General features: G+C 41.8%; 1 protein-coding gene across 1 annotated transcript in view; it reads right to left on the reverse strand.

Moving 5' to 3' along the window:
• Positions 1-26440, reverse strand: part of RAD51B (RAD51 paralog B) — a 347210-nt gene that overhangs the window by 118611 nt on the left and 202159 nt on the right. Inside the window, exon 9 of the mRNA XM_088536559.1 lies at positions 4228-4306. Within this exon, the coding sequence (XP_088392685.1) occupies positions 4228-4306 (79 nt within the window). The remainder of the gene's footprint in view (positions 1-4227; positions 4307-26440) is intronic.

The raw sequence follows: 26440 nt of genomic DNA on the forward strand, positions 1-26440 counted from the left end.
TTGGTAACAGCAGGCATTTACTTGGAAGAGATGGAAAGAGACTTACTTCCATGCCCAGCTGAGCTGCCAGTTGCTAATGGGTAGGCTCTGTTACCAGACTGCATTCCTGTCACAGAACACATTTTCTTCTGAAGTTAGACTCAGAAGATCTCCCACAGAACACAACACAAAATTCTTATCATCTTCTTCAACCTATCTTTTCTTTTGGCGTAAGCGCATGTGTGTGGCTGAGTCACATCTTCTCGTTTAGCTGACCTAACCCAGTACGTGCTATATTCTGTGTCACTGAAACAACGACGGGCCAGAACAGCCCAGAATCTATTCTGACCGATACACCCCTAACAGCATTGCCAGCTGATCATTAACCGCAGGCGTTATTGCTAGCAAAGGAGTGTGAATCAGAAGGAAACCAACTGAGTTTCCCAATCCCAAATGGTATTTATATCATTGTCAATGAGAAAAAATAATCTTGTGACTTATACTCTTAGTCAAATAGATCTAGAGCTTTGTTGCTATTCTTCTTTCTAAAGGAAATGCTTCATTCCCTTTAACTACCATACTGAATTTTGGAAGCAACAGCAAGTCCTTAGAGAGGATACTCTGAGGTGTTCAGATTAAGGCTTCTGGCTCTTTTTAAGAAAAGTAGGTCTACAAAATAGAGATTTCCTTGCACATTTTGTAATCACAGTTCATCACAGTCACACTGTGGCAGTATACTGTATGGCAGATACTGTATTGGAATGTGAAAGCAACTGAGGTTTTCTTGGGTCCACGCTCTTCCCCCTTCACAGCACACACCGTACTGAAGAAATGGAAAGAAGAGGCAAGAAGGCTGACTTTCCATGCTAAATCTCTGACTGGTCACTCTTGTTTTCTAATCATCACGTTTCATTTCTCTAGACTGAAAGCTGGAATAAAGGAATGAGTGAATAATTGGATTCTTTTCATCCTCAAACACTTCAAGTTTACAAAAGCAGAGAGATTTGTCTCTGTGGCACCCTTGGACAGCCTAGAGCTCTTCTCTGACAATGCAAGAGAAGCAGTTCTTGCTTCACCAGGTCTCCTCTGAACACTTTGGTGCTTGCACTGGGGCCATGAGATGCAAAGATACCAGGGAAACAGAGCAGCGATTTACACTGACAAAGAGGATTTTGATACACTCCTCCAAATGGGGCAGCATTACCATCTTAATAGCCTTTTGCTCTCAGCCCTCTTTTCCTGAGGACGCTGGAGATTTTTTGCGAATGGAGAACAGTTCCGCTTCCCATTTTAAGCGCAACAATAGCAGAAGGGCTCCTTAAACTGCATCAAATAGCAGCCTGTGAAATCCCTAACTAGCTGCACTGCCTCTCCTGCCGTTTTATTATCCTCTAGCCCATGGAACAAAAGGCGGGGGAGCTCCTCCTCATTTTTAGCCTATTCCACACACCCTAATCCCTCAGAGGTGGCAATGGAAATTGCTTGTGGAACTGTTAAATCACACTTTCACTTTGCCTTTCATTCCCTATTCACCCCCGCTAATCAAGGAGTTTCCAGGCACATTTTCCGATATCAATTTGTTTATGGCCTATTGGTTAATGGTCCCAGGATGGGACCCCCTGAGTAAGAAGAAAGAGCTGTGGGCCCTTCAGCCAGCTGCTGCTTCCCACCGGTTCCCACAGCCGTGGGCTTGTTCTCAGCAGCCGCCCGCAATGCGCTCACCTCCTGACACCAACCCAAGGCCGCAACAAAGCCTGAATGGCGGAGCGGCCTTTGCCGGGAGGCTGTGGGGCAGGATCCGCTCGTTAGCACTATAAAGATGCCTTCAAACAGTGACACTCCCCCACCGGCTAAAGTTCGGGCAGTTGCCTTAGCGACACAGCTCCTCACATCCAGCCCCTCGGGAAGGAAGGAAGCACCAGCTTCGGCTCCCCTGACAAGTCGGCCTCTGGCGCAGGAGATAGCCTGGTGCCGCTTTCTGTTACGTATCTGTTTCTTGAAGTTGTGACTCTTGTCAGCACCTCAGCTGAGATCTGCCCATTTCCAGGTGATCTGCTCACTTACAGAAAAACATGATCATCGAAATGGTGGATATGAAAGCAGAATATTTGTTTTACACATCTTGGTAGGCCTCTCACTTATCAAATCTCTGTCAGGATTCTAGCAGCAGGGCCTTAATGCTGCACCACAACTTTGCCAACACTGGCAGACTCAAAGACTTTTTTTCAGAAAACCCATCATGCAAAGTGACCGAAATGCTAATTACAATTTCTAATTAAGCTCCATGGACTTGTAAGGTGTCTGACTGACTTCTGACTTGAAGATTACCTGCCATGTGGAGTAGCCTGGGGCACACGACTGGGGAAACATACCCTTGTTTCCTACCCATCTTGAATAAAAATAGCTAAAAAGGAAACAAATATTAGCAATTAATAGTGTAGTCAGAAATAAAGAAAAGGCTTACACAAAGAGGAGATTCAAACTGCTTTTTAAATGCACAGACAATGCCTGATGGTGAGCGAGTGCTTACTGAAATAAATCTGACCACAATTTTAGAAAAATATTGAATGGTGATTTAAAATGCCAAACCAGAAATGCACGGATACCAGAAAAAGAGCCATACCCCTACTGCCATACGTTTCATAATGCTATCAAATAACCTTCTATCAGAGGGTCCTACTCCATCATCATTATACATTGCCAGGCCAATTTGTTCTTCAAAGACAGGGCTCAGTCCTTAGAAAGCTATAGTCTAAGCCCACAGAAAGGGAAACAAAGGTCCTCACCAAAGGCTCTCCAAAGAGGGAATCTTCCTTTCCCAAAGTCTCACTATATTAGTGCCTGGGGTCAGAGCAGGAAATCGGTCTACTCTGTTTATAACAGTGAAAAACAACTCTGTAACTCAGAAGATTCTTAAGATAGAGAAGTAGCTTGCCTTTTGCTGAATGCTAGATTGAAAAAAATGCAAAATCTAGGGCAAATCTTGCATGCCATCTCAGTGTAAACTAATAAAAATTGTTTCTAGTTTCTATAGCCTCCTTAAAGTTACTGGGACCAAATGAAGCAAACTGAACTCCGTGAATGCCATGTAAACGCACCCTAGGTGAAGTTTCTAAAGGCTGAGAGAACACCCAGTGGACCCCAAGTCATCACCATGCAGATATATTAAAGGGAAGCAAAAATGCACGCCAACATGTTTTTGTTCCCTCTCTTTTGTTTTCTTACATTATATATCACCACAGATCACAGCATACCTAGTCATTAATAAATGTAAATATGTCATTGCTCTGGTACAGCATGTCCGTAGGTGAGAAAAGGGCAGATGGGAGAGAACTGTTCATGTACCTTAAAATTTCTGTAGTGCTTTATGGGGTCAGTTATTCTCAATCACTGGAATGTGAGAAACCGGCATTAACTTTTTTGTCTAATGCCAGGACTGCATATCAGAGTGCGTCCTCCAAACAGCAAGTGGCAGGCACTGATGGGTCCTATTTAGTCTGCTAAACTGATGCAGCAACTGAGAGCCAGGCTATATATTAATAGAGGTCAACTCAGCAAAATTGATTTATGGATATCTGTCAAAAAGTAAGTACACTAGAGGAAGATTGATTGGGATAGGAAGGGAAAAAAAGAAAGAAGGAGTTGCACTTCCCTCTTGCTGTGGGTTGAAAGAAGGTATTTTAGGGGATGGCCACAAGAAACCCCAGTTCCCTGCCACCATGGTAGTAGCATCCAGCTTTCCAGTACACAATCCCATATGCTAGAGAATCTCAGGATTATTTAGGACCAGGTGGCATTCACATCAGAGTGATCAGAAAAATAGAGCAGAGATATTAATTTCCTGTATTTTTATTAATGTTAAGTTATTGGGTAAAGAGGAACCATTTATTAGCACATGTTTTTAATGGTATTTTAAGACAGACATGTTTCTCCTGGAGAAATCTATCCCACAGGAGCAATGTTACCAGAATCATTCTATATTACCTTGAATGCAGGCAGGGAGATTTGATTAATAACTTCAGGTTTTATTCTTAGATCCGTGGGAACAAGCAACGATGTAATTCAGCATAATTCAGGACAACATACAGAAAGCTGCCCTTGTGAACCAGATGGTTTAAATTTGTTTTTGCTTTTTTTTTTTAATTTAGGTATAAACAGCACTATTTTCAACAACAGTCACTGTTATCTGCCTCCAGCCTGCTTAAAATACTAATGGCAAAGGAAAAATAATTAATGTTCTAGTCTTACCTTGAAGAACAAAGCCTGATTTCTCAATGGTGTAGAATAAAGTGGAGAACGGAGCAACAGGGGATTTAGCAACCAGGATCTGCAAAGCAAACAAAGAGTATGTAAGCACATACCTATAACGCACTGAGCATTGCTCAGATCTGTGAAATAACTCCAGCTTTAACTCCAGCTTTAACTTCCAGAAGCAGTAAAGCATTCCACCAAGGAATAATATGGCAGTTACTGATCTCGCTCTGTCACTTCTGAGCAGTGGAGATCTTCTCACAAGCCTATACAGATCATGCTGCCATTTTAAAAGGCTTTGCAGGTACTAAAAAACGTACCTCTGTGAAAACAGTATGCTTTGCCGGTCAGATTACAGAATGCCATTAACAGCATGGCATTCTGCTAAGCCTAATCATTCCTGCTGGAAATCACAGAATGGTTGAAGCTGGACGGGACCTCTGGAGATCGTGTGATCCAATCCTCCTGCTCAAGCAGGGACACCTAGAGCACATTTGCAAGGATTGTGAAGACAGCTTTGAGTATCTCCAAGGAAGGAGACTCCATACCTCTCTGGGCTTTCCAGCAGGTCAACCCCCAACCTGTATTGGTGAATGGGATTATCACTCCCTTGGTGCAGGACTGTGCCCTTACATTTATTGAAGTTCATGAGGCTCCTCTCTGCCAGTCTCTCCAACCTGTTGACGTCCCTCTGTATGGCAGCACAGCTATCTGCTGTATCAGCCACTCCTCTCGAGTTCCTCTCATCAGCAAACTTGCTGAGGGTGCACTCTGTCCCTTTATCCAGATGCTGAGGAGTAAGTAGAATAAAATAGTATTGACTCCTCGGGGACACTGCTAAGTACAGGCCGCCTCCAACTAGAATTTTTGCCACAGATCACAACCTTCCGAGCTTTGCTTCAGCCAATTCTCAGTCTACCTTACAGTCCAGTTACTTAGCCTCTACTTCCTGACCTTGCCTATAAGGGTGTTATGGGAGACAAAAGAAACCTTGCTGAAGTCAAGGTAGACAATGTCCACTGCTCTTGCTCATCTGCCCCGCCAGTCATTCCACCACAGAAAGCTATCAGACTGGTTAAGCACGATTTCCCCTTGATGAATCTGTGCTGACTACTCTCAATCACCTTCTTATCCTCCACATGCTTCAGGGATGACATCCAGGAAGAGGTGCTCCATCACCTTTCCAGGAAGTGATTCTGACTGTATCTGTAGTTCCCTGGATCCTTCTTCTTACCTTTTTTGAAGACTGAAGTGACATTAGTTTTCTTCCAGTCCTCAAGCACCTTTCCTGTTCTCCATCTCCTTTCAAAGATAATGCAGAGCGGCCTAGCACTGACACATTTTCCCTAGTCTTCCTTTTGTAGCCCGTGTATTTGAAGAAGCCCTTCTTGCACAGACGTGTCAGGCATGTGTGTGTTTGCTTGTTTGTTTTTGCTGATCGCTGAGAACAGTTCTCCCACAGCTTGTGACAAAATACCCCTGGTTCCATCACTTACATGAATGCTGTGTTTTAATAATAAATGTAGTGAGCTCTGCCTGGAGTGCGATCTGCACAAACACTGCTCTAACGATCCCCATATGGACTCTGAAGAAGACATTGAAACTGAACTGAGATTGCTGCTACTCCTCCCCTAGAAGAGATCTGCTGAAGAAAACTGAAACACATTTCTCTGCTCACCTCAACAGCAAAAATGGGCAGAACCGAGAACCGGTGCTCCCAGCCACGCGTTTCGGAGCAGCCTCCCCATCCCCGCGGCGGCGCACGCTCGTCGCAGCGCGGGCTCCTTCTTTCCAGGGCTCTGCACTATCACCGAGCCCAGGTCCCAGCTGCGCAGGAAACGTGCCAGGCCTGCTCGTTTCCTTTGTTTCACCCTATAAGAGTTTCCCGCAGCCCCCGAAATCCTTCCTAGCAGCATATTTGAGGGCCGTCACATACCTCCATGTTTGAATTTCCAAAGCCTGGTCAGAGGCCGCAGCCACTGAGGCCAGGCTCCGGCGGCTCGCTCGCTCTCAGACACATGCAAGCACAGATTGCTTAGAACCACAGACAGAAACAATCTTATTTTTAGAGGTACATGGTGCGCCAACAGAGCCTGCAGATTCCAACTGGAGTTAAAAATACCCATTATTCCCAAAGGGCAGGCCCTAATTCAGCAAAACATTATAGCAGGCATCAGCACTGTTACATCTGAATTCCGCTCAGATACGTCTGCTGTTTTACTAGGAAAACAGTTAACAGTTTTTGTAAGGTTCAAAACTCTACACAGACAAATGAGGAATTTCATGCTCATCAAAACTATTCAGACTTTACTGCAGACTCAGGTTTGACAATATTGAATCATTTCATACACACAGACACCTGGGACATTAACTCCTTAGTATAAGATGAAAAATATTAAGCAGTTGAAGTTTCAGTCTCAGAGTATACTTATGTAACAAGAGGATTTGGCAGCAAATTACAGCCACACAAACCCACAGTGAGCTAAAAGTTTTATGACTTTCACAGTGAACACAAAAACATAGTCTTCAAAGAGTAAATAAGAACGCAAGGCATAGAAATACCGCAAACACAGCCAGGGAACATCAGCCCAGGCACAAATGTCAATGTTTTCCTTTCAGTCATGTGGAGCTGGCAAAATTGCCTCAGGGTGCGATATAACCTTTGTGCACTACTCGGGGTAGGGAAACTGCAGCGCAAGCGCTTTCCCGCCTCGCGCGGTGATCACTGCTCGTCCCGCGAGCAGCTGCGGCGGAGAGGGGGGCGCATGGCACACCACGCGGCGGGATGCTCCCTCGCAACGCCAGCGTGCCTTTGCCCGCAGTTATCCCCACACAGGCCAGCCCTTTGCACTGAACCGGGGGGGAGACAAGTTGCAAGAAGACAGGCGAGTGCCTCCTGGTGCTCAGCCCGCGTGTGCTGCCTGCAGTGACTCAAGCTTGAGAACCGTCTGGTACGCGAGGGAGCGCATGAGGTGCAAAAACCGTGCAAATGCTCAGATACAAAGTCTCCCAGAACAGCTGGATGTTTCCATCAGAAAGGCCTGAACTAAACCGGTTACAAATGTGATGTCTAAGGTCAAATTCTTGGCATTCTGTGCAGTGCTGAGCACATACATACTAACCGCTATATGCATGTGCACTAGGCACAGTTGTACGTGCAAATGGGTGGACATCCAAACAACCCTATGAACATTTTGTTACTGTGTTTTTATGTAGTTTCAACATGTCTATAACTAAGTATAGCAATGAAAAAAATACAATAAATCACATCCTTTCAGCAGCGCATCACAGGGGCCCTCTGAAAGGCTGTTCCACAGTTACATCTGAGGCTCAGAGATTTATAGTGAAACAGTAGGTCATGATATTCAAAGGTATTGCTTTATTTCAAATGTTTGCTTGCTGAAAAGGGTAACTTTTAAAGTATGATAGTGATATTTGAAAACAAAGTCCTAAATAGGACTTTTTACAACACTACACTCTACATACATTAAGCTAATCTGGAAAAAAAAAAGATGTGTTCAGATTTGTGTTGTAAGCAAAAATAGAAAATTGTGAAAGAAAGCTGCAAACCATCTTCTGGGTGGAAGAGCCAATGCAGAGTAGGGTCTTATGCATACACAAGAAACTTGGAAAACACAACAGGAAACACAGATCAGAAAAGAAAATGATTTAGAGGTCAAAAAGTGGAAAGATTACCAAAAATCAAGTTAATGTTGATCTTGGACAGGATATTAACAATATCAAAAAAGGAAATAAGAATTGCAGCTATAATGGAATGAGACTGGGATAGTGATTAAACATATTCTAGGTATGAGTGAAGAAATAATCAGCTTTCAATAGGCAGGAAGATGCTGAAAAAGAGGAAAAAAAGCAAGGCAGATAGTGGGAACAAGCATATGGATATAGAAATAACAACTGAAGTGGAAATAAAACTCTAAGAGCTTAGTGTGTCCAGTAAAAAGCAGATAATCTCCATCCAAAAATGTGGAAAGAACCAGAATGTGAATTTAGGTCTGAGAGCTAGGATTTCTCATACATCTACAAAGTAGATAATGTAACATAACTTAGGAATAGCAAATGTAGTAGTCAAATGAAAGAATAAAAATATATTTTATCATATTTATTCATACACATCATATAGATTTAACTACATTTATTGTTGCAGTTTTAAATCAGTCCCAGCCAAAATCTGGAGAAAGCAGAGTACGGAAAGGCTGATTATCTGAACCTGGATCAGAATTCTCTGTAGAGAGGCTAGATGTGGAACAAGCTGAAACAGGAACCTGCTTCCACAATCTTACTCTCTCAAACTGAGATTAAGAACATAGATTTGCACTCCAACATAAAAGAGGGATTTCCTCGGTTCCCCTTTGGCTTTGTGAAGAGAAAAGAATATGTAACTCCCCTAATCTTCCTGACATACATAAAGGAATTAAATCCTTTTTTCCCACACAGGTAAGTGAAAAAACACGCCTTTTATTATTCAATCAAGAAATCAGAGATGAGATCCTGGCCTGAACAGAAGTTTTTCCAACTGACTTCGGTACAGCCAGAATCTCACCAGGAGGACTACACATGCTAAGATGAGCAAATAGCAATGGTCAATAAGCCAAGGAAGATAACAGGAACTTCGATTAGGGAAATGATTTTTTAAATGGTGAAATGAACAGAAAACAGACACAGAAAAATGATAAAAAAAACTTCACTGTGTCTTTCTGATTTAGACAACTCACAAGCCTCTGGAATGGACTATAAAAAACAGATGCAATTTTCTTACATTACTGCTCTACTAAAGTGGGAGTGATAGAGAGGGATGGGAAAAGTAAAAAATCCAACCTATTTTAAGTTTTGCAAAGTCCTAACTCTACAAAATTGTCATTTCTTTCCCTTCTAGCATCACGTTTCACCTTAAGAGGTTTGTAATAATTATTTATTATTCAACAGCAATATGGAATAAACATTAAACAACTGAAAAATGACTCCTGCCATGAGGCACTTTAAGCACACAAAGGTACTATGGAAGAGAAAATATATCACCTTGATGAAAAGTGAATAGAAATTGGATAGATGCCATTAGATTAGATAAAGCAAGATAAATGGGTGACAGGCAGAACAGTTGAGAAACAAAAGGCTTAGAGAGAATTGATGATGACAGCAGAAAAATTGTATATTAAAGTTTGTTTTTTAATTAGGGAAGGCATTTTTATTAATACAGTTTATTGTTATGGGCTTTGAGGAAGAGATGCATCACCAAAATTGATTGCAGAAGCCCATCAGAAAATACTAATTACTGGGACAATGTCCCAGGTCAATAGTAAGGAATGTGATGAATTGAAAAATGTATTGCATGGAGTTTCAAATGTAACCTGATAATCAGAAATCAAGCCTCTGCCCTGGGAAAAAAAAAAGAAGTGAAGATGATGAAGGAGACAGGTCCTAATATCAAATTAGTCATCAAAATGACAGCAAGATAAACTACCAAGAGGTGAAATAACTAGGATGATTTAAAATGAGTTATGAGCCCTCAGATAGTAAAGAACTAAGTTTTCATAATGTACAACTAAAAATTTTAACTAAAGTAATGAACTAAGATTTTTTTAAAATCAAACATCCAACAAAAATAGTAGTATTAATATTTAATATGCTATTCCCATTTAGACTAGTAAGACAACCAATTTTTACTCTTCCCCAGTTTTGCTATGATTATCAAATGGCCGAGATTCTCACAGTGGCTAAGGAACACGAGCAGAGCTACCTGATGCTTCTTTTGAAGCATGTCAGCTTCCTTCCTCAGAGAACAGATTGTTCTTTTTAATTTCCTTTTGTTTTTTTTTTTCCTCACATTGCCTTTGCCGTTAGACCTATATTTGTGCTCTCGAGGAGTGAAAGACGACAAAAATGACAAAATATGTATATGCGCAGTAAGGACAGTAACGAACAGCAAAACTACACCTGCAGTCAATGCATATTTTGGAATTAAGATCTAACTTCCACATAGAGAAGATTTGTGGGAGGAATCTTTGGCTGTCACTACTACAATTGCCCTTACTAAAAAGATGCTGGCTTGCTGGGAATTTTTGCTAATTTTATATTGCTGTTCCGCTGCAGTAAACAGTCATTGCTCGCAGCAGGGAGGTTTCAGTCAAACTCTACAATTATACTATATTAGCATGGAAGAGCATAGCTAGGAATTTAGAGGGAAACCTAGAATCCTACACTATCAACAGGGTCATTCAACAGGGAAAAGATCTTCTCTACTTGTTCAGTTAGCCTCACTTACTAGTAAAATGAGTGCTAAGCTAAACAAATCTCTCCCTGGTTGTGCCAAATGTCTGGGGTGGACAATCTCCATTCCAGAATTTCCCTTCTTATTGTAGATTAGAAAGGTTGTTTTCTCAGCTGCAGCAGAAACCCAGGAAAAAGCCAGTAAGAAAAACAACAAAGCTGATTTTGCATCAAATAACCCAGCAGACTTTGTAACTGTTTTTCTTTCCCCTCCCTTCTGGTTCTTCTTGGGTCCTACCTGCTATTTTAAAACTCAAAGTGCAGGAGGAATTTGATATATTTGAGAAATGAAAGCAGCAGTTCTTGCTTTGTAGATCATCAGCCTCCAAGCAGGAATGGTGACCCAGTCCCCAGGGCCTGCTCTCCTGCCCAGCCCCAGAGGCTGGGCTGCCTCCATCCCCACAGAAAGGTGCCTGGGGAAGCCATCAGCAATTCCCCAAGAGGTGCTAACACTGCACCCAGGCCTCCCAGCGGCCTCATACCAGCTGTTCCCTGCTCCCTCGTCACATAACATCCTTCAGAGCAACAGGATGGCTTCCAACCAGGTGGGGAAAAAAGGCATCTTGTTTTCTGCCAGGCCTCACCAAACACTAGTGTCTCCTTAGGCCTTGGAGCCCTCTCAGACTTCAGTCTCACAGCAGACTCTGGTTTACCTCAGGGGATACTTGTTCCTCAGCATAAGAACAAAAAAAATAACAACCCTAATTCTTTACTTCCAGTGTTCTGGTGAAATAAAGTAGCCTAGGTATCTGTATCTACATCCTTAGCTTGCAGGAAATACCCATAAATAATTTACTGATCCTCCACTAAGAACGGTTCTTGGAATAACAGGATTTTGATTCAATATTTTATCCGATACTTCATCTATAGGTCTTCAAAAGCTTTGCAACAGTGGGGAAAAAATCCCCACCATGTATTTCAGTAAACGGAGGGTCAGAGATTAAACACCTTTCTAATGATTGTACAGCATGTATCAGGACTAAAATCTGAATAAGACTTTACCAAATCACATTGTCTTCCCAAGCACATAATTTAAGAGGCTGGGTTTGACTTTCTCGGTGACTTGCAATTTCATATGGAGACAACTGCAAAGACTATCCTTCGGCTCATATCCTCCTCCAAAGAAGTTCTCTGTGTACGGATTTTCCCTTTTCTCAAGCTGAAGAAAGCGGCAGCTCTGTGTGCTATGCACCAGCTGGAGGCTTCTTCATGCTTTCTCTCACTGTCATTAAGGAAGGCTGTGGACAGGGCAGGCTGTGCAATGACTGGAAATGAAAGACAAGAAACAGCTGAGAGAAAGTGAATATATAGAGTCCTCCTGCGGGCAACCCAATCACGCGGACCCCGCACATCCACACTCCCTGCTGAACTGAGAGTGGGAAAGGTTACAAGTCCTGAGCACCTGGGAGCGAGTAGTGAGAGACGGAGCTACAAATGCACCGTGCTCCTGGGAACAGCTGTGGAGCCCTACTACTTTCCAACATGTAAAACAACAAATCACAATTTGGATTGTTTTCTTAGAAAAATATCATGGTTCATTTATGCCCTGCACAGCACTTGAGAGATGTGGTTCCCCAAAATCCACTTCTTTGAAAAGTTTTTCATCAAGACCAGGGTTAATGGGCCACAAGTCAATAAAACTCTTTATAGGGCTATTTAAATGGATTGGATCTCTCCTTCCCCCACAAGAAAGTCCTGTCCAGAGGAAACTGTTTAGGAATGGGTTTCCTCTCTACTATTTTATAGAAAAGCAGCAATGGCAGCTAGCGGCGCTTTATGAGAAGCATTCCATAAATCCAAACCAATTAGTGCAGAAAAGAAGGCAAGCAGCGTTTGAGTGTGTAAGCCCTAAAAAATGTCCCTTTAGCACACATTTGGAAACAACAGCAAAATGAACAGACTCAAAAAGCAGTGAACTATCCTGCTGTTGTCTCACCTCCAGAAGCCTAGAAGCATGTATATTTATTTTCCAGGAGTGCCATGCATGTAAACTATATTATATATGTAAATTCCACATGTTAAAAAAACCACACTGCTAAGGCTGCAAAATTAAGCTGTCCCTGGCACTCATCTTGAGAAAAATATGGGGGAGAAATGTAGATGCACTTAACAGTTTTGCAGAGGAAACAGCAATAGTGAACAAGAGTTGGAGTAAGAAAGTAATGAAGGACAAGCCTGAGGAAAATCACGAGATGGATTCAGCTTGGGATGAAGAAGACAGCCAAATCTCTTACATTAACAAAAGTAAATAAAATATGCCTAGATAAATTCGGTCAGAATCTTTAATTCTAAGATTCAGGTGTCAGTGTTATTTGGAAGTAGAGATTCATGGAGCTATGCAATGTAAACCAAACTTCAGATAAATCACTTTTGCTTGCTTGTTTTGTCCCACCGTTAACCTTTACAGTAAGGGTATGCTCTTTTAGGTAACCCTGGGTAGATGGCTTATCTTGCCTCACTGTGATGCACTCTGACCTTAGGAGTGGCTAATAAAGATTAATTGATTTTACGTTGTTGTATTTCCTACGTGAAATCAATAAAGCTGCTTACATTTCTAAATCCTGACTAGCATTTATGCTAGGCATATGCTCCTCATTTCCTCTTGGGCCTCTTGGCCTGCCTGCACTATTTATGATACAGTAAAAGTTTACAGAAATACCAGGAATCGCTTACATGATTTGGAAAGACGGGACATGGTGGTCTTCCCCACAGTGACAGAGAAACGGGCAATGACTTGAGAATAAGGGCAAGGAGATAGTGCTTTTGAGTGCTTATCCAGGGCAGGAGAACACTCAAGTGCAAGGAGGATATTTTTCCACTACTTTTGAATTGTGTTTTCTGAAGCAGTCACTTCATCCCGGCCTGGTTTGCAGCACAGCGTTTCGTGGCTGCATGCTTTACCATAGGAGGCCTCAGCAGTACACTGTACACTAACACAGCAGTATCAGCTTTGTGCAAGCAAGAATTCTTCTCTAAGCAGAGGCTAATTCAACTGCTCAGGTAGACAGATGAAAATCTGACTCGGAGAGATAATGTGCCCACGAGGCTGAAAGAAGATGAGATTCTGCTTTGCAGCACCAGACACAAAGGACATTCAGGAAGTGGCATCAGAATCCAAGCTCCAAGCTTTTAACCCATTAGATGCTAGTAAATACTCTCAAGGGCTATGTACAAACCAGGACTTTTTACTACCAAAAAAAGAGTTCTTGGAGCAGTTTGTTAGTGCAGCTCTTCTTAAAACAGTCACAGGCAATGACTCCAATAAAAATAAACCATCATTGCATGCACATGTGGCTAGGCTTACTCCCAGCGGAGACATTCAATACTTGCAAAGGAAAGAAATGGAAGGAAAACAAACAAGAGGGAGATAGAGAAGAAAACCAAGAATCTTTTAAGAATGAAGGCAAACCGGGGGAGCAGGCGAGGCCAGGAAAGAGGACACTTTCTGAATGTCACATCCTGCTACACCTCGCTTTTTCAGCCTCTAAAGAGCAGAACATGCATAAACGTCTTTTTTTTTCATTGTGTAATGCCAGGAGCTGGGAATCAGGATTCATAAGCTCCCTTCCTACCTCTGCCACTGTCTCACTGAGTGATTACATGGAAATCACTTAACATTCCCTTGCCTTAGGCGAAACTCCAGCATGGAGACAGACACCTGTAGCAACCTCACTGTGTTAATTTTCTGCCAGGTAGATGCCTCTCCAGAGATACCTGGTTTTCCCTACACCAACTCTCTTATCTGTTTCCCAGACATTCTGTGGGGTCAATTCCTTCTCCCTTCATAAAACCAGAACAAAGGCACGTGTTTTGGTAGTGACGTCCTCCTCTACCTTCAAATGATTTCTAGCACTTGCTGCCTACAAAGAGGAAGCTCTCACCAGATACTCACATCTGCAGATTTCATATTTTTAGGGCCTGAATCTATCTTATCTATATAATTGTTGGCCAGAGATGACCAATCTGCAAGTTGCTCCAGTTCTTGTGATGTGCAAGCGTTATTTCAACACTGGATTTCCATCGAGAGAGCTTGGCATGAAATATTTGCTGCCATCTGCCATGGTTTTAACTTCAGGCATTGTAACAAGGAGCTCTGAATATTCCTGGACTCAGTAACCATAACTTCAGAGGAAAAAAACCAGCAAAACCTCAAATGAAAACCAAAGACAGTGACAAAGAACAAACCCAAAGCTTTCCAAGGTAAATGGCCATGACATGCTCCAGAGGAACGACTGCCCAAATGCAAAAGGACCAAATCTAACAAAATGATTATTTTGCTTAGCTGTCCTCTGACAGTTTGTGAACGGTTTTGAACGAGCCTAGCCAGAATGTCTTTTTCCAGCCTGATGTTTTTATGGATTCACACTGTGAACTGCTCATAGCAAGGGAACTGTATTACAGTATCAGGCAATCTGCTCATGGTTATCACGCAAACATTGGGACATTTGAAGTTTGAATCGGAGAAGAAAAATCAAATCCAAAACGTTGATCCAAACTGTGCTGAACTGCAGCAGTCTGGCCTTGGGGCTGTGCAGAGAAGGCTGCTCCAGGATACTCCCATTCCAGCCAAGAGACTGGACAGATGGCCTCCTCTTACCTCCATACTCCATGTGCCAACGTGTCTGCAGTCCCAGCATAGGCCCAGGCACATGTTTCCCGTGTGAAAAGCAGGGCACGAGGAACTGGTCCACTCCCAACTGTTTATGTAACACCAGTCCCTGTGAAATTCTTCTTCATAGTCACTTTCTGTCTGCCTGCCACATGCCTTATTCCCTACTTGGTAAACTCAATTCTGTCATCTTTTCTGTGTTCCAGTCTTTCCTAATTCTCCCAGTGGAGAGTCCTCTAGAGGCCAGGAAACTTCACAAAAGCTTGGCCATGACAACTTCCTATGCTATAATACTTCAGAGGCCCAAAGGCCTGGTAACTGTCCAACCTGAAGGGTAGTTCGGGAGAAAAAGCCAGTAGCATTTGCTAAGCAGGAAAGAGTACAGACACACAGCATGTCCTGGTTACCACAGCGAAGCACTACTAAGAAAAGGGATCTAGGAATGGTGTTGTGGCTGGATCAAGTCGGGCAATGTAAAGAGGGCCTCTGAGGGGAGCGTTCTTGGGTGGCAGTCTGTGGTCACTCACCAGACTTATGGCCCACTGGACTAAGAAGAACAGAATAATAGAGTTTATGCAGCTTCTCAGAGCCTTCTGTACTGCTCAGTGTGATCCTGGTTCTAGAAACAAAGAAAGGGCCGAAGGACATAAATTCTTATTTATGACACATATGGGAACAGTGTCTATCCCTAGGATCAGGCGTCCAGAGCGGGGAAGTGCTCCCGAGGGAGTGACAGCACTCCGGCCCCGGAGCAGCTCTCCGGAGGGCAGCGGCCGCTTCCCTCAGGCCTTCCGGATCGGCCTGGCAGAGGTGCCGGCAGCTGAGGACACAGCGCGGAGCCCGGCGGCTCCCGCTCCTTCCCCCGCTGAGCCACCCGCGTAGATAGATGTGCCATGGGCTTCTCCGTGCTCGCGGCCCAAGTGGCCCAAGCAGCATCCGGCCTTCACCGCTGCACACAGCGGAACAGCTGGCTCTAATTCTCAACCACAACGTAACAAATGGGCGTTTGAAAAATACGCAGTTAACCATTGCTAGCATGATTTATTGTTTTTATTGTTCTTCAGATCTCTATTAACCTTATTTATAAGAGTTTCGGCAACAGATTGGTCGTTTTATCTTCTAGAAATGAAAAAAGGATGTGTTGCAAATTCAAATCCTGAGCCCTGTTTCTAGTGTGTCTCAAATCTTTTCCCAGCTAATACCCTTTCCTTCTCACAAAGGACAGCATTTCACTTTCTCTTGGTTTCCCAAAGCTAAAAAAGTTCAAAATCATTGTTTACAATTGAAAGAAAATTAATCCATGGTAAAGGGCATCAGAAGGATGCACTCCCTATCCCACATTCATCGTTTTTAGATATCAGTAAAAACAATGTCCCTCTTTCTTTCTTGATGTAATGTCACAATCTTAAATTTCCAGACTTGGACCAGTGAGAAATGGGATTCAACCACGTTTTAAACCACAGTATAAATATTTTCACTCACACTATTGGCTGTAAAAAGCTTGTGACATGAAGCAAACAAAACCGCTTTCCAGTTTGGTTTTTTTTTTTGGTATGTTCACTTTGTTCTGTTCCTAAAAGTTAAGTCCTTGGAGACAACCTAACATAACAATACTGCTAAATTCACGTGGGAGAGACAGGAATTTTATCTGAAACCTCAATAAAATATATTTTAGATTCCACTTGGCATCACATAATAAAGACAAGAAAAAAGCGATATAGATCTGTGGGCTAATACACACAGGTGCAATGGATGTACTTTTGGAGTACCTTGGGAAAAGGTCAGAGATTTAATTTAATATCAAGCTTTTTGAAAGACACAGATTTTTTGTAGCAAAAACATTATTTGGAGAGACTTTACTAAGGAAGTGGAAAGCAATGTGTTAAAAGAAAGCTTGATGGCCCTAAAAAGAATCATCGGTATTACTGGATGTATTACAGTTGAGTAACAGAGAACTGGAAAAACTTTTCTCTAACAACGAAAAAAGGTTTAGGGAGACTTGGTTTAAGTTTCTAAGTCTCCCTCTGTACCCCATAATTAATATATTTTTCTTCGATTATTTAGTTTTGTTATCTGAGGTAAAGGCAAGCACACTTCAGTACATAGTACAGACGAGAGCTGGACAGTCCTAGAGAAACCCGAGACGCTGCTTTAAAACCCTTAAGATCTGGAATGTTTTGATGACAAAGTTCCCCTACAGAAGAATCAGCAGGTTAGAAAGCCCTTTGATGCTGCAGAAAAACCGAAGCAAAGGTGAGACATAATGGTTAATCTTTGCATAAAACTACTAAGATTTGCACTTACAGATCATGATCTTCAATATCCTCTTGCACGGTAACTCGTTTGGAAATTCGTATTGGCCTATGTGAAGCCCTAGGGATCCTAAATATTTGTACATTTTTGAAAACTTAATTTGTTATGCTCAAAGGACAAAATGTGGCCTTAGTAAAGGAAACACATATCTATAGGATAAAAATCGGTGAAAAAGAAGTCTTTCCATCTCTTTTTTCCTGCTATGGCACCTGAAACACAATTTTCAATTATTACATTTCTTACATTGAAGACTTGCTTTTCTGTATTTAATAACAGTAAATTTAGATAGGTGAATTGAATTCTTCCATGACAGTTTAGATTTGCATTGTCTCTTTTTTAAGCTGCTCCCTTATCTGAAAATAAAGACCGAGATAGTCAATCTAAGATCACCAGTGAAAAGCAAGATAAAATATATGAAGAAAGGAAAACAAACTAATTTCCTCTTATTTTTAATAAGAGTTGGACTAGATCCAACAGGAAGCATAAAAACAAGTTGAGAGGAGATTAAGCGGCTTTCTAATTCCATGTGCAACTTGAGATGGATATGCATAGAGATTTTTGTTTTATTATTAAATAAATGCGGGCAGCAGGAGAGACTAACTTCTCTGAGATATATTGGAGGACAAACACAGAAGTTGGAGCAGAAATGTCAGCTTGCACAGTAAAATAGCAGTGCTGGCTGAGGCCTGATAAGGCTTTAATGGCTCAGACTCAAAGCCAAATCTCCTGGACCAGAGTCAGCTTTGCACAAGGCCAGCTCAGGTGTCTTTGCATCCTGAACACTGTAGCTTCCAGCTCAGCACCGTGGAGCATGTAGATGCTCCAAAATGGATTCTGCAAGCCACTGCAGACCACAAAGTAGTATATTACCCATGCTATTCCTTTATCTGGATTTACGGAAAATTTCCCTCACATTCTCTTGCACAACGAATTTTACAGTAAATCTGTCTTTTACCTTTCAGTCAGGAATCTTTAAATGTTTCCACAATGTGGGCTTTGCCTTAATACATGAGCATCCTTTCCATTTCTGATTGATGCTATAACCATTTTTCCATGAGTTATAACAGTCAGTCCAGGGAAAGTAATATTGTGAAAATTACATATTTTTATCTTGTTGATGCAGTAGAAAGGTAGAAATGATAAAGAGCAGCTAGTTGGCTAAGCAGACCACCAGCATCAGAGCCCATTGAATAACTCACCCCCAGGTTGCTTTCCCTTTCAGGCAGCAGCATCTCAAAAATGTTTCAATTTCTTAAAGTTGGTCACTAGTCTTCAGTTTCTAAACAACAGGAGGGTTTTTGTTGGTCTGTTTTTTAAATCACAGCTAACGGCACTGATACCACAGGAATTGCAAACAGAGACCCATGATCAGAAAGTCTAGGCAGAACAAACCCGTCCAGATTATCTGATCATACTGGGGCAGGTATTCTGATACGGCTGAAGAAAATACGCTGTGCTGAGAACAGCTCATCTTGAAAACCCACTCGCTGGCCAGCAGTCTCCTGGGTTGTCAATCTAGCAAGTTCAATCACATTAGAGTCAAAAAAACAAGCATCAATTCAAGTTCAAGCATCATCTCCTAGACACACAAACTCCTTAAATACTCTCCTTGAATATGTTCAGAGCACTGTGAAAGTTGTAATGCCTGAAGATGGGAATCATGCCCTATTTCTAACTTTTCACAAAGGAAGCAATGCATTTTGCTTGTTGAAGTGAGTACATCAAAGCTTGCTTTGTTTTAAAAGTTTTTCTGAGGTATCTAATTTTTACAAGTAATAGAGCAAACTTATTGCCGCATCAGCAAATATGTTCTAGCACAGACCTAACCTAGAAAGAAGAAAATAAGGAGAAAAAGAAGGAAGAAAGAGAAAGTATTACTGAGATGGGAAATCCTCAGGGGGGAAAAAAAAACCCTTGGAATTATAAATGAGCACATGCACACAGAAGGAGGACAAATATGAAATTTAATTACTGCTGTTTTATAGACTCATTCTGACAGGATTACAATACTGGAAGAAACTTCCCCTATTACTAAATGCTTCATTTTAAAAGGAGATTTGCTGTTTCTACCTTCCACTGAACAATTACTAGCCCAGTAGCAGGTTTGCTCCAAGCCAGAAAGGTGTGAACCCTTTACGGGTACAAGGTTTTGGTTTCTGGATCAGTGCAACACCCAGACTGGGCTAGTAAGATGAATCCAGCCTTGCTGCTGTAGCCTGAAACATCACCATCCTGCGCTGACTGATCCACTCAATGCACTCACCTACAGCGGAACAGGGGAAAGAAAAAAACGTACACTCAATTTCATACCCCACTTTATTCTTTCTACTTAAGTTTATCCAGTTTCTTCACAATGACATTCTGATCTTTTTCTCTGTTAAAAATGTCTTCAAATTTAAGTATACCATATTCCGGAATGAACTTAGCAGAACTTTGCTAAATAATAAACACTCGTATGAATTAGGAAATGTTGTTTGCTTGCTTTCAATCACAAGAAAAAAAATAATAAAGGAGCAGGCAAAAGACAGGAGGCAGGAGGATTTGTGATGGCTTTCCAAGGATAAACAGCTTTGGTCATTGCCACTCTGATGTTAGCAGTAACGACACTTCAGACATTGACGACAGAATCTGCCCTAGGTTAATTCCACTCTGTTTTCAGGAGAAATCTCAAATTAAGGTCCAATCAAAATCAGAAAAGTGATTCTACATAAACAGGATGGGAATATGTGTTCGTTTCCGCCCTGCAAATGGGCTTAAGCATTCAAACTAAACAATTTTCAGACCGTTCAGATCAGAGCCCGAAAATCAATTCTGGTTCTTTCTCTCTCTCATATTTTATACTGTTTTAATGAGCTGTAAATATGATGTTTGTAAAAGGCATTGGATTAACAGCCTCACAGATTGAAATTCTCTGTTTATCCTTAGAATGGATTTTGTTATAAGTAATCGTACCCCTGCTATCCTGACCTCTAAGTGGCTCCCAGTAATGAACGGGAGAAATAGGCCCTGATTTCTGGGAATTTTGCTATCTGATTTACTCAGAGGCGCACAATTATGCAATCAGACCAAGGCAAAAGGCCACTCTCCCATTATAAAAGAGTGAACATATAAAAATCAAAACAGTAGCGTCACTGTGGCTATGTAGGTACAAAGCAATAATTCTCTATTCTGTGGGGTTTTTTTTGGGCAGAGGAGGAAAATATATGGGGTTAATGACAACAAAAATTAGATACTGCATTAACCAATGTGGAAGATAGGGCCTGGAGAAGCTTTTTACTTGTCTAGAAATTTAAATGGTAGCTTGTACTTTGTTGGAAACTATGCAATCACATAACTTGGAACAATTTTCATGTCTGCAAATGGGGGTGAGGTAGGAATGCAAGGTGACTTCTGGGCCCTGGGCCCAGACAGAGAACACCTTTGGTATCAGCAGAAACAGGAAAACACAGAAGTAGAAAGGAGGTTGCAAGAAAACTCAGAACACAGTCTCAGCTCAGTTAAGTTTGCATTAATGGTGAATGAAGAAATGTTTACGGCATGCTAAGGACATTCAGGAGACAAGAGAAGCCAGTGACTTGGAAAACATTCATGAAATCAGTGCAGAGGGTGGACATAGAAGTGGGAATGCCTTTGCTACTAAGAACTACACACTATGAGGAGGTACAAAGGCTTCCAAAGTGCCTGAAAAACAGGCAGTAAAGGCTGACGAAGATGAAGCTTAGTGGCACATAAATGGCAGTGAACAGATTCCAGCTCTGTTCCCAGCTGCAAGGGATTTACTCTGGCAAGTTATTTACTCATGACTCAGTTTCCTCAGCTATGAGCACCTGGCAGGGGTGTTGAGATCAGTCAGTGAATGTTTGCATAGTGATTGGAAAACACATTGGAAAACACCCTGATGGGGTGAATTCACCTGCAGGCAGCAGCCGAAGAGGAGAGCGGACTTGCCTATGAAAAATAACTGGGGTGCTGCAGTTCAGTCCCTAGGGGAAGGCACTCTCATCACTCTACTCCTCTGCTACAGGTCTCAGTAGAAAGACTCAGTATAATTTAATCAATGACTTCACCTCTCTAGCTCAGAGGTGCTTCTTTTTTTGGGATGCTTTGCATTGCAGACCTCTGAGTTTGAGGTTCATAGAGCTGCTGCTACCTTTTGTAAAGCTGACGCTAAAATAATCTTCCTTAAGAAAAACTGTGCAGCTTATTAAAAAGGGGACCGAGCAAAAATATTAAAAACCATTTAAAGGTTTCCTTCTGTTCTTTTCTATTCTGTCAAGAGTCCTTCCATTTCTATACAGATTCTTAGATACTGTATTGATTAGTGTTGTCTAAGCACCTGCGTAAACGGGTTCTTGTTCAAGACCGATGGAAACACTTTTCTCTGTATAAAGTCTCCTGTTAACAGGAGAAGGCCATAAATCCAGCCCCATTTAATGTGCTCAGGGCTACAGTGATGTTTATAGTGTATAACCAGCCCCCACAAGTCCATTAGGAAGGAACCTTCCTGCAAACAGAGACATGAACAAACACACAAGTCAGAAAAGTGGCCTAGTGATATTTCAGCTCTACCTACTGGTTAATGACCCTTTTCCTCTACTTTTTATGGCATCCTTTCACTTGGCACTTTCGCTGGTTTAAGTCTGTATCATACTGTGTCGATAATCATCTGTTTATGCTACAACTGAGCAGCGTGTTCAGATCCATCCTATTCACACACAACTCAGCTCACATTGCTACTTACGCTTGCGCCGTGCTGCACTGGCTCAACGTCTTGGATGCTCAAAATTTGCCCTGATAATAAATCAAAACACTAAGTAATTCCAGTAAACAAGATATTGTTACTGATGTGTATCATCTGCTAAAGATACCGTATGTATCCCACATTATTAGATCTTCATGTATAGCTTGCCCCAGCAAATGACATTCCCCAAGAGACCCTGGTTATCCTCCATGAGGAAAGGCCATGCGAGCAGGAACAGTTCTTGTGCAGCACACAGGGAAGTCAAAAGAGCCATCTTCAACCACGTCACGAGATCTATGCCATTTGAAACAGTAGGAGGAGGGAGGGAAAAGGGAAAACAGCATGATTCTCAAAGAGATAAGAACTAAATGGGTTAAGAAAAAATATTTCTTCTGTATAGGTTTTGTAAGCAAGAATGATTTATTTTATACGACAAAATAAGAGTGTTTCTTTTACGTAGTTTTGCAAAATACCATCACTCGACCTTTCTTCTGCTTTTTGTGGGGCAATCTCTGTGTTTTCATGGGACTGCTTTTCAATACGTTAGGCACACTATATAGCTATGATAGGCAGCACTGTATCACTCCCATTTTAAAACCCGACTTTTAGAAGAATTGAGGCATTCTTTGTTTCCCATGCCCAAACACCTAGAATAGTCACATCTCTGTCATCACTGCTTACTGGAGCTCATTATACCCCATCATCTTCAGATTTTCCTAAGACATTAAGACTTGGAAAACAGTATTGTATTTTATGTGCATAATCTGTCTTACAGCACTGGGTACCTGATTCACGTAGCATATACAGGCAGGTTTTTCCAACACAGATTGAAGCCACGGAATGGAACTTCATTTGTCGCACTAATTCTGCTACAAACCTAAATGCAGAGCCTTTTTCTTTTTCAGAACCTCCCCAAGCCCAGCCACACAGAGTGCAGAATGGAAGCAAGGAAAACTCCTGCCTCGCACCCAAACATGTGCAGCCTTCACACACCCTCAGTCACCTTTTTTTTGCCCAAACTTTCCCCTCAGTGCTCAGTTCTCTGTGGGCTCCCCTTGCTCCACCGTGACAAAGACTGAGAGAAGCTTCTTCTCGACTCCCTCCAGAGCCAATGGAAAGCATTCTGTCTAACATTTCTCAGTATTAGTGGCTCCCCTGTCCTCATCTTTCTGGTTTCAGTCCAAAACTATGCTTAAGACTATGGAAAGCGTGTTTTTTTTTTTTTTTCCATTGCCTCATCTTCTTTATCTCTATTTGCTTTAGTAAGTCACTGTAACTATTACAAAGTATTAAAAGCCCAGCTGTACTGTTTATATTTCGTTTGTATTAAGCATTATTCCCTCCATGTCACAGTGATTTCAGTCCATGTTCTGCCAAGTTACATTTCGTTGCCTCTTTTCTCTTCCCAGTAAATATTACTATCTCACCAAAATAATTAGAACCCTTTTTAATGTGAGGCTTCAATCACCCATCTTGTTGGAACACTAAAAAGTTTTTTTCAAACTTCATTGCTGTAGTTGCTATCCTGATTCTTAAGGCAGAATTTAGAAAGTGTTAACCCCTCAGAGTGTGTACTGACTTGCTTTCTCATTCGACTTCTCTTGGTTGTAATTGCTTTATTTTCTGTGGTTATTTGTTTCACTTGCTTTTGATTGATGAAAAACCCATCTGACGCTCTCTTTAAAATGGGGCTAGGTAATTCATGATCCAACAGCTACGGAGACTATACGACCACTATTTTCAGTGTTTTACAGGGAGAGATATATCTGGTTCCACTTATATTCTGAAACCATCATAACTGCAACAACTTACATTATTTCTATTTTTAATATATTTCTCAAACATTGGTGGAGTTATAGACAAACATCTGGGCCATTTGGAAGGCTTGCCTCACTAAAATTGTAACAAATCCAGATCCAAATAAAGAATCACAGCAGTAAGCCTTAGCATGTCACATACACCTAAACTTCACCCTCACTCTCACCCACTCTCCCAGCCCTTCCCAAGCCTGGAAAGTACCACGGTTACTTCACAATCACAATTTTGGAATGCTTATTCAGTGCTTATTCATATGATACTAAACAGAGCAGCACAAAACAGCTGGTCCGTAACCAAGGACACAGCAAAAGTTATGTCTGGCATAGGTCTGCATGAGAGTTTTGTAATTTTTTTTTTTTAAATAATGAGTCACCATAGACTTATGGATTTGAAACACTTTACATGAAGCAAGAAAATTGCTGTATAACAACTCACCTGGCAAAGCTGTGAAAGTTCAATGCCATATCTCGATCTTAAAGTCTCTTTCTTTAAAATATCATAGAAAAACATTAATATTGTTATAAAATAACACTCTGTGCTTCTATGGCAGTTTCCATCTGAGAATTTCAGAATGCATTACAGACGTTAACACAATATTGTGAGTCTCTCAAATCTCTTGGGAAGTATAAAGTAAAACAGGCCCATAGAAGTCACCATACCAGATCTGGCCAGTGTTTCACTTAATCCAGCACCCTGCCTCTAATAGACAAGAATAAAATGGTAAATATAGCATGTCAACTTATTAAACCCTACCATGCTGGCCCCCAAAGACAGCTGAGCACACATGAAAACAGTAATCTTGGAGCCTGCTGACTCCAGTTCAGGAAAGAAGGGTAATTATAAGCATAGGGGTAACTGAGGAGTCTTAGTTTCTAGTGCAGCCCAGTTGTTTTTGGCCCAGGCTCAAAGGCCTTGCATGTTTATGTATGGATTTCAGGAGAACAGATGTCAAGGTTAATGACTTACACAACTACTTAGGGAAAACCAAATATCAGTACTATACAGCACAAAGATAGTGACAAATTCCCTTCACAAACAAAATTGTGCAAAAAGATCATCCTTTCCGTTTTCCCCAAGCTCTTATCACCATCCTGCTTTGGGACTCAGGCAGCTTCAATCACACCTCGGCAGTTAAAACACTACTACTGTGGTCCCTCTTGGTGTTTTTTGATGGCACAAATAATTCAAATGCAGACAGGACCCTCCCCATGGCATCGCTCCTGTCCTGAAGGAAAATCAGAACCAAAATGCTGGTGTCTAGAAGGGGGAACACGAGGAAAGTTCATCTGTTTGTTAAGTAACCTGCGGTTGTCCGACTGACAAAGCAAACCCAACGGATTTTAGGACAGGCAGGATTTCATTACTTTGCTGAATTGGCTGCTGCCTTATTAATGCTCACCCAACATATGAAGGTGGGGTGTAGAAAGGGATGGCTGGCTGAAGAAATACTCACTGCACAAATGAAACGAGGGAATCTCCTCCTTTACAGAGGGAAAAAAACAGAACTGTGTAGAAATTATATGCTTAATTTCCCCAGATTTTCCACATACTCTCCCTGCCACCTGCTATCCTAGTGTTCCCGTGGAGTCAGGACTACTGTCTGTCCCTGAGCTTTCCAAGGCTTAGGGTAAGGGTTAGGCTTAGGATCAGGGCTTGCAGTCGCCAGTGCGCTTCTTTCTGGAAAGCCCTTTGCTTGAATCCCACCTAACGCCTGCACGCTCCCTGCGCACTGCCAGAGTCCCCCCTCACACCTCACGGCCCAGCGCTAGTTTCTCTGCACACAGAGGACTAACACGCAGGCTTCGTTACCAGGGAAGTAAGGGAAGATCCCCCAGACCGTCACCACCGCACCCCGGCTCCTCAGGGAAAGAGGGAGGGAGAGCGGAGCCAAGCCGACCTTCTTCAGGAGGTCAGGTGACTGAAGAAAGAAAGGATTTTATTGGTTATGAAAGGAAGATTTGCACTGAATGTGCAAGTCAGAACAAAACAGAGCTTCTTTTTGGAGGAGGGTTCATTCTACAAGGTTATGAGGCGTAAAAACCAGTGAAAGCTTGGCTTTGCACTGCTCTTCACCCCAAACAAAATGATTCTCAGGGAGCAAACTTCAGTTCTGTGCGACTTCAGTAACTTCTTGGAGAATTTGGTAGGTTTTTTTTTTTAAACCTAGACAGGATGATTTTGACTACACAAAAAATCACAAACATTTTAATTACAGTAATATAAGAATCTGTGAAAGTGATATCCAATACTTCCTGACAGAGCCACTGTAGTATGACCGAAATAGCATCTCAAGAACTGAGGTACCTTTGATCATAATTCACTTGTGAAAGTGGGTAAAAATAATTATAAAAACATATTTGTATAAAGCTACAGCAAATTAATCAATAAAGTGCTTCTACAGCCGTGGTAATTCTAGATACCTTACTGCACTGGAACCCAAATGT

Source organism: Tinamus guttatus, unplaced genomic scaffold (assembly GCF_059628265.1).
Source record: "Tinamus guttatus ecotype Peru unplaced genomic scaffold, ASM5962826v1 Tinamus_guttatus_pri_ptg000676l, whole genome shotgun sequence".
Taxonomy (NCBI): Eukaryota; Metazoa; Chordata; class Aves; order Tinamiformes; family Tinamidae; genus Tinamus; species Tinamus guttatus.